Source organism: Lipotes vexillifer, unplaced genomic scaffold, assembly GCF_000442215.2.
Source record: "Lipotes vexillifer unplaced genomic scaffold, Lipotes_vexillifer_v1.1 scaffold1010, whole genome shotgun sequence".
In the NCBI taxonomy this organism is placed as follows: domain Eukaryota; kingdom Metazoa; phylum Chordata; class Mammalia; order Artiodactyla; family Lipotidae; genus Lipotes; species Lipotes vexillifer.
The window spans coordinates 188,921-197,907 of NW_006794157.1; the positions used below are offsets into that span (position 1 = coordinate 188,921).

Consider the following 8,987-nt stretch of genomic DNA (forward strand, 5'->3'; position numbering starts at 1 on the left):
CGCTTGAACAAGCCTAGCAGCCTCAGACTGAATCATCTAGGCTTCTAACTGCTTCTGGTGACCCAAACAATATGCTTCACTCCTTGTGGGTGTGATCTGGTATTCCTCATACACTTTTATTTTTTTATGGAGGTATAACTGACATATAACATTATATTAGTTTCAGGTGTACAACATAATGATTTGATATTTGTATATGTTGCCAAATGATCACCACAATAAGTCTAGTTAACGTATGTCACCACACAGTTATAAAATTTTTTTTCTTATAAGAACTTTTAAGATCTATTCTCTTAACAACTTTCATATATGCAATACAGTATTAACTATAGTCACCATGCTGTACATTAGATAACCAGGACTTATTTATTTTATAACTGGAACTTTGTACCTTTTGACCCTCTTCATCCATTTCACTACTGCCACCACCACCTCTGGCAATCAATCTATTCTCCATATCTATGAGCTCAGCTCCATATCTATTCTTCATATCTATGGAATATTTTATACACACACACACACACACACACACACACACACACCACATTTTCTCTGCCTATTCATCCATTGGTGAACACTTAGGTGGCTTCCATGTCTGGGCTATTGTAAATAATGCTGCAGTGAATATGGGGGTGGAGATAACATTTTGAGTAAGTTTTTATTTTCTTTGGTTAAAATTCCACTTCTGAGTAGAAGTAGACTTGCTGGATCATTTTTGAGGAATCTCCACACTGTTTTTTGTAGTGTCTGTACCAATTTACATTCCCACCAACAGTGCATAGGGGTTTCCTTTTCTCTGCATCCTCACCAATAATTGTTACTTGTTGTCTTTTTGATAATAGCCATGCTAACAGGTGTACAGTGATATCTCTTTGTGGTATTGATTTACATTTCTCTGATTAGTGATGTCGAGCATCCTTTCATGTTTATTTTGGCCATCTGCATGTATTCTTTGGAAAAATGTCTAGTCATATCCTCTGCTCATTTTTCAATCATATTGCTTTTTGCTATTGAGTTTTGCAAGTTCTTATATATATTTTGGATATTAACCCATATCAAATATATGATTTGCAAATATTTTTCTCCTACTCAACATGTTGCCTTTTTCATTTTGTTGATGTTTCCTTTGCTGTGCAGAAGCTTTTTAGTTTGATACAGTCCCACTTGTTTATTTTTGCTTTTATTGCCTTTGCTTTTGGTGTCAAAGCCAAAAACTCAAGACTGATGTCAAGGAGCTTACTGCCTATGTTTTCTTCTAGGAGTTTTATGGTTTCAGGTCTTATATTCAAGTTATTAATCCATTTTGAGTTAATCCTCATACACTTTGTGACTGATTTTCTTTGGCAGGGCCAAATAAGTGACTACAGGGCTTCCTAAACAGGGTGATGGGGGTAGAAGATTTGCCTCAGTGAGCCAGCAGACTGTAGGAGTCACATGACCGATTTTTTTTTTAAAAACTCTGCATAAGTAATACTTTTTTGCCATAGAAAAAGAAGTTAACTCATACATACCACACCTGCACGCATGTGCACACACACAACCCATCAGCCTGAGAGAACCACTGTTAACAGTTTGGTGTAGAATATTTCAGTTTGGTTTTTGTTTGTTTAATTCATGAGATCATCCTGAATATGCTTCATTTTACCTACTCTTTTAAAAAATTAATATACTGTGAACATTTTTCTATGTCATTAGATAAAAGAGTTAGACACATAATTTTTAATAGCTGTTTAGTATCCTTCTGTAGTTTACTTAACTAATCACCCCTTTGTTGGTTATTTCAGGTATTTCTCAGTGTTTTGCTTTCTGTGCGAACTCACTAAATTATTCTCAAGGGGAGTGTCCGAAAAGCAAGTCCTCAAAGATATTCTGCATAGCCTTATTTGTGGTTTGGTTTTTGTGTTAAAACCATCTAGTGTGCCTATAAGGTGGGGAAGCAGGTGGTCTTTGGGCTGATTCTCAGGCACCTGGACATCCTGGAGCTGCCTGAGCAGCTGGGTCAACCTAGGACACCCTCCAACGTGGTCCTCAGAGGGCACCTGAAAGGACACATCTCACCTTGGGGAGGCATGTTGGGTTCTAAGAAGGTAGGGGGTCAAAGAGAGAACAGGAGCCCAGCACTGGGAGCAGATTCTAGGTAGAGGACAATCCCTCATGCACTCATTTACTCATGCATTCAACAAACAGTTGTTAAGGTCTCACTATATGTTAGGCACTGGGATAGATGCTAGAGGTACTCAAAAGATACAGCTCCTGTCCATGGCCTAGACAAGGGGGAGAGCTGGTGTTTGATATTTCACAAATGTCTCCTATTTCTTGCTTTATTTAGGGCCAATTGGACTGGTCAGTTTGCTCGTGGCCAAAGCAATGGGTGCATCTCAAGTGGTGGTGACTGGTAAGGTTTTCTTCTTTTTAAATCTCCTTGGGATGGAAGCAGCTGGGCCTACAGTTTTGGAGCAGGGGCATGAGACCTGTTCCCTTCCTGGAGTAGTGGGTTTCTAACGAGGCTCCTGCTCTTTTCTTCTGGGTTCCAGGGTTGAAAAGCCCACCCAGGAGATGACCAAGTCAGGGCTGAGGAGGAGACTCTTTCGAAGCTCCTGGGAGAGGGTGGCTGCTGCAGAGAAGAGGACTTGGCTCTTTATGTGTGGACCTCAGATGCTTATACTGCCCACTTGGTCCTAAGAAGAGTTTCAGCCCTTGGGTTGTTTGACCAAGCTCAGAGGGTGTGTGTGCGTGTGTGTGTGTGATGTGGTGTTAGTGGGGTATGTGATGTGTTTATAAGAGGATGTTTATGTGTGAGGTATGTGGTATGAGTGAGAGACATGTACTCGTGTGTGTGAGGAGAGGTTCTCTGACAGGACATGTGGGTATGTGTGTGTGGAGCAGCGTGGTATGATGGAAGCGTGTGGGGTATAGAAGGGTGTGTGTGTGTGTGGAGAAGGCATCTGTGAGAGAGAATGTGTGTGTGTATAATGCATCTGAGAATGTTTGTATGTACGAGGAGAGGTTATATGTGAGAGTGTGTGGTTGAGCACGTAGAGTTGTGTGGTGTATGGGGTGTTGGGGATATATGAGGGGAGTGGGGATGCAGAAGGGTGTCATTGCGTGTTTTGTGTAAGAAGGTGAGAGAGTATGTGTGTAGCTGTGTGGTATGTATGAGGGTGTATGGGGATGTAGAAGGATGTGGATGTTTGAGAAGTTATCTAAGAGATTATGTGTGAGAGTGTGTTTAGAGAGTATGTGTGTTGGGCTCAGCGACACCATCACTACACCAGAGCTTCCTTGCCATCGGAATCTGCACCTTCATTTTTTCTCCCTAATCCACCATCCAGTTTCTCAGTTTGAAAGAAACTTTTGTTCAACTTTAGATCTGTCAGCCTCTCGGTTGTCTAAAGCCAAGGAAGTTGGAGCTGATTTCCTCCTCCAGATCTCCAACGAGAGCCCGCAGGAAATTGCCAATAAAGTGGAAGGCCTGCTGGGGTGCAAGCCAGAAGTTACCATCGAGTGCACAGGGGTGGAGACCTCCATCCAGGCGGGCATATACGTGAGTGGAATAAGGGTAGCTAAGCTGGTAGGCAGCTTCAGGGAATCAGCACAGGGTAGTGAACCAAGTAGGATTCCTAGGATCAAGCTTCTCCACTGATTTGCTATGTTGACCAGCCCTCCCCGCACCAGGTCATTCCTTGTTAACTGCTTTCTTATCTCTCTTGTGGAGGTAGTGACATTTCCCTAACACCTTCATTGGGTTATTGTGAAATTCAAACTAGGTAACAGATATACATGGGCCTTGAAAGACGTTAAGTGACCCATACCTTTAGGATGGGATTGCTGTTATGATCACATCTGTGATATGAAAATAGTGCTCTTGTTAAAAAAGAAAATCAACAGAAGGAACAAGGAAGCATGCCTTAGTTGAGTGTGGGAAATCCCTGTCTTGCTTTATTGAGGAAAACTGTAGTCTTTGAGTCATTGATACAAACTAACAGTCGTTAATTATTAGTCACAAAGGTGAGGTGATATTTCAGTGTCACAGTTGTCTACTACTGTCCTTTCCCAGAATTAGGAACAGATAAGCTGCCGATACCTGAGTTACCCCTCAGCAACCCACCAGTAATTTATGGGATGTTGAAGGGGGAGGGGCAGGGAGGAGTAAATCAAAGTATGAGAAATCAAAGTATGAGGAAAAGAAGGAAGAAAAGAATAAGAACTAGATTCCAAGCTCTACCGTGGGCCGTGTCCTCTGCTGTGTGCTTTATAAACATGATGCCTAATCTGTATGATAGCCCTGAAAATGAGTTCTCATTTTCCACATTTTACAAGGAGAGCGGCCCAGTGACTCGCCTTGAGCGCACTGCTCTAGTGCCTGGGCTTTCCTTACTCCATCTGGCTCCTCTGGAGAGGAAGGGATAGAGGGGACAAGGAACCAGTGCTAGGGTGGGAGGGGCTGGGCTGGGGAGAGCATCGGTAGCTGCCACTGCTGGGCACTCCTGCCCTGTCTCCCAAACTGCTTTCCCACAGCAGCACATGCTTCTTCCTTCCTTCTGAGTCACAGCCAGTCACACACAAGGGCAGTGTCCACCGTGCAAGACATTCTGGGAAAACCTGATCCCTCGAGCTGTGTGGCACGGCCCTCAAGCCTGGCACACCCAGGCAGAGCTGCCTTCCCCTCCTCCTACCAAGATGCATATGGCACCAGGGGCCAAGGAAGCAGCGGGAGAGGCAGGAGCAGGTGCCACTTTTGCCCTAACCTTGTTCCAGCTGGAATCAGCCAGCTCTCTTCTCCACTGTCCGAGACAGTCAGTGGTCACCATGTGGGAAGGGGCAAAGAGAAACCAAAACCCAGAGGGTGATGGGTCTGTGTGTGATCAGTGGAGCTATGTTCAACCCATGGCAGGTCTTGGGTTCCTGCCTCGTGCCTGGCTTTCTGCCAGACACCTTGAGGGCTTGACCAGTAAGGTGTATCTACTGTTTTCAAGTTGTCGGCAGGTCAGTGACCCCCACTCAAGAGAGAGGCAAGTAAAAGACATGGCTTCCTAGTGCAAGTCCTTCCTTCCTCTTGCGCCCTGCCTGGAGGGCATCTGAGAACAAGTTGATATCTCCAACTATTGATGGTGGAGGCCCAGTTGCCAGGCTACCTGAGGTGGGCGTGGAGGTAAATGTGACACAAGGGCCTTATGCAGCCTGAAGCCTGTGCCTGCCCTGAGTGGGGAGTGGAGCATAATGCATGACAGGTGCTGTAGAATGCTACAGGTCACTCTGCCAAGGGGCAGGTTAGGTGGAGGCACGTTATGGACATACCTGAGAGTCACCTTTCTGCCATGTGATGTCTAAATAATGTTTGTGAGGAGACATAGCAAATGCTTAGGGTAGAATTGATGTCATCTCCTTGGAGTGGGAGTCACAACAACAAAACAGTGGTCTGAGATTTCCTTTGCCTGTGGTCAATAAGCTACTGGCCTCCTGGCAGCCTGGGATGACCAGTTTGGAAGAGGTTCCTCTTCCTCCTTACCAGGTGGAGAGGAAGTGCTGAATGGGCAACAGTTTTCCTGGAAAATTTCTTAGTGTATTCTGTGGCTCCCTCACGATTCTGAACACCTCCCCCAACACTTTTCCAATGAGGACAATGTTTTTCAGTTGTGAGATACCCTCCCCCTTACTGACAGTGTTTATATGTCACAGGTGATTTGTAAGTGACTGTGCTTCAATAAAAACAGAAAACATGCCAAACGTTGAGCCCATCCTAGTGCCAGCCACTGTGACTGTCACCCCTAAGAGCCCTGCTGAGGGGGAGGCATCATCCTATTCTCATACATGAGGAACCCATGGCTGAGAGAGCACCATCTAGGGTCCCAGAGCTCAAAAGTACAAATGCTGGGAGTCACCTCCACACTACAGCCCTCTCTCCAGGGTGTATCCTTCCCCTCGGAGGTAGAAGCTGTGATGTTTGCTGTCTTACTGCTCCATTGTTCAGCACTTAGAATGGTCCCAGTAAGTGCTGTCTGCTGTTAACTGTAATGAAAACTTAGCATGAATGAATTGTCCATTTTTCTGTCCCTCACAGCATCGAGCACAATGACCCCCCAAAATCTCTGGAGAGGCCTAGCACTCATGTGAAGTTATATGGAGATTGTTGGGGAAAATTTTGCTCTCTGCCCACTCAAAGAGGAAACTGATGAATCCATTATGACTGATACCATTGGGAGAATGTCTCTGGAACAAAAATTTCTAATTGCCAGCCTGCACATATAAGGCAGTTTTTAAACCACAGAAGTCCTATAGCCCTCCCCATTGGTATAGTGCTTGGTAGTTTTTTTTTTTAACCAAGAAGGTGGTCCGTTAGAGGTTTGACACTCTGTCTTGTGGGGAGCACTCTGGAGGAGGAAGTGGCTGACACCAACATCTGGTACTGAATTAGTAAAGCTTTTTTTTTCTTCTTAATTATTATTATTTTTTATTTTATTTTTGCTGCGTTGCGTCTTTGTTGTCTTATGCGCGCTTCTCTCTGGTTGCGGCGAGACGGGGCTACTCTTCGTTGCGGTGTGCGGGCTTCTCATTGCGGTGGCTTCTCTTGTTGTGGAGCACGTGCTCTAGGCACGTGGGCTTCAGTTGTTGTGGCACTTGGGCTCAGTACTTGTGGCTCACAGGCTCTAGATCACAGGCTCAGTAGTTGTGGCACATGGGCTTAGTTGCTCCGCGGCATGTGGGATCTTCCTGGACCAGGGTTCGAACCCGTGTCCCCTGCATTGGCAGGCAGATTCTTAACCACTGCGCCACCAGAGATGCCCCCTGAATTAGTAAACATTTGAAAGATGCTCAGTGGCTGCTGAAGGGTCAGCGATGGTTGTAGGGGAGATTCTCACTGCTCTCTGGAGAACCTTTGCTGTTTCCTGGGATGTTCTGGACAGCAGAAGATGCTCCCACTGTGCCTCCACTGGTAAGTGTATTATTTCAGGATCTTTAAAGGAGACATTGTCTACTTTGCTGCTCTGTTGAGTTTGGTTAACATGCTGAAGAGTCCAGCAATATAGAAGGAGTCATACTCTGAAATTTTTGGATACTTACCTGTTTGTATGGCAACAGTGCTACTGTGAGTGGGGTCTGCATTTTCTCATCTTCTTGGTTTTCTTGTTCTTACCTCTTCTTCAGGCCACTCAATCTGGTGGGACGCTGGTGCTTGTGGGGCTGGGCTCTGAGATGACCAGTGTGCCCCTAGTGCACGCAGCTACCAGGGAGGTGGACATCAAGGGTGTGTTTCGATACTGCAACACGTGAGTATGTTGTGGGTGAGCCAGGGTGGCGAGTGGCCAGCAAGTCCAGGGAAGGCCCTAGGTGGCCTCTGGGACCAAGAGTCTCTGCCTGTTTATTCATGAGGTGCACTCCCTGGCCACACTGACAGCCATGTGTTATGATAAGGATCCAAAGATAGAGCATTCACTTGTGGTTAAAGAATGGGAGGGCAGAGCTGATAGGGCTGTAGGGGAAGAGGGAGGGAGCGGGATTTTGAAACATGCTCTTCTTGGGTGTCTGCCACTCATTGCCTAGGCCCTCTCTTTTCCATTTCTTTAAGTGGCCAGATCTCCATTTTCCCCCTTTAAAGGGAAGGAGAGAAACAGGACAACCGCAAGAACTCAAGTTCCTTGGTTCTCACTCCAGATCCCCAGGTCCCACCCTGGGAAGTGAGAGGGTCTTAATAAATCCCACCTCATGTTCTGTGGGTCCATCCTCTCCCCTGCTGGGGCACTCTGTCCAGGACCACCTTCCCCACCAGTGGCCCTTTCTCCCATCTTTAGAGTCTGTAACCATTCCCTCAGCAGAGTGCTAGTTTTCCAGTAAACTCTGCCAAGCCAAGCTGCTAAAGGGTATGATTGGATCATCCTGGGCTTCCCCACTGGAGGCTTATCTGCCTTTTCACAGTGGCTTCCATATGCCTTATGCCTTCATGCCAAAGGAATTCTAGGCTTCATGGCAGACATTGCAGATGGGTGGGGGACATTTGGGAACAGACTCTGTACTCCTGAATTATAAGTCATAAGATCCTTTCCACCATTGTTGGCCTGTAGAAGTGACCTTGCAGAACCACAGAGCTAGAAACAAATGTGGCCAAACTTATCTTGTGCTGGGTAGTTTTGGGAACCTCCCTCTTTCCTCCTGAAGGTTGAATGTGATGCTTGTGATTTTTTCCAGGTGGCCGATGGCGATTTCAATGCTTGCATCCAAGTCTGTGAATGTAAAGCCCTTGGTCACCCATCGGTTTCCTCTGGAGAAAGCTCTGGAGGCCTTTGAAACATCCAAAAAGGGATTGGGGTTGAAAGTCATGATCAAGTGCGACCCCAAGGACCAGAATCCATGATATGAATTGGGCTCTGTCCTTGTCCCCACTCTCAACATCTTGGGGTTGAGTGGTTGGCTGGGCAGTGGTGGAAGTTTCTTTTAAGTAGTAAGAATAATTAAAATAATTCATTATAAAAAGAGAGGCTTACACAGAGGAGTTGGTGTGCCTTAAAAACACAAGTAGGGGGACTTCCCTGGTGGCGCACTAGTTAAGAATCTGCCTGCCAATGCAGGGGACATGGGTTCAAGCCCTGGTCCGGGAAGATCCCACATGCTGTGGAGCAACAAAGCCTGTGTGCCATAACTACTGAGCCTGCGCTCTAGAGCCCACGAGCCACAACTACTGAGCCCGCATGCCACAACTACTGAAGCCCACGCACCTAGAGCCCGTGCTCCGCAACAAGAGAAGCCACCGCAATGAGAAGCCCGCACACCGCAATGAAGAGTAGCCCCCGCTCTCCGCAACTAGAGAAAGCCTGCACACAGCAACGAAGACCCAACACAGCCAAAAATAAATAAAAACAAAACAAAACAAAAACCCACAAGTAGGGAGGGACTTCCCTGGTGGTGCAGTGGTTAAGAATCTGCCTGCCAGTGTAGGGGACATGGGTTCAATCCCTGGTCTGGGAAGATCCCACATGCTGCAGAGCAACAAA

The 8,987-nt window shown here is 46.3% G+C and overlaps 1 protein-coding gene across 1 annotated transcript in view; it reads left to right on the forward strand.

Moving 5' to 3' along the window:
- SORD (sorbitol dehydrogenase) overlaps nt 1-8,511 on the forward strand; it is a 36,222-nt gene extending 27,711 nt beyond the window's left edge. The window contains exons 6-9 of the mRNA XM_007467012.1: nt 2,330-2,395; nt 3,369-3,544; nt 7,147-7,268; nt 8,185-8,511. Coding sequence (XP_007467074.1) covers nt 2,330-2,395; nt 3,369-3,544; nt 7,147-7,268; nt 8,185-8,350 — 530 coding nt within the window. The 3' untranslated portion in view covers nt 8,351-8,511. The remainder of the gene's footprint in view (nt 1-2,329; nt 2,396-3,368; nt 3,545-7,146; nt 7,269-8,184) is intronic.
- The last annotated feature ends 476 nt before the right edge of the window (nt 8,512-8,987 follow it).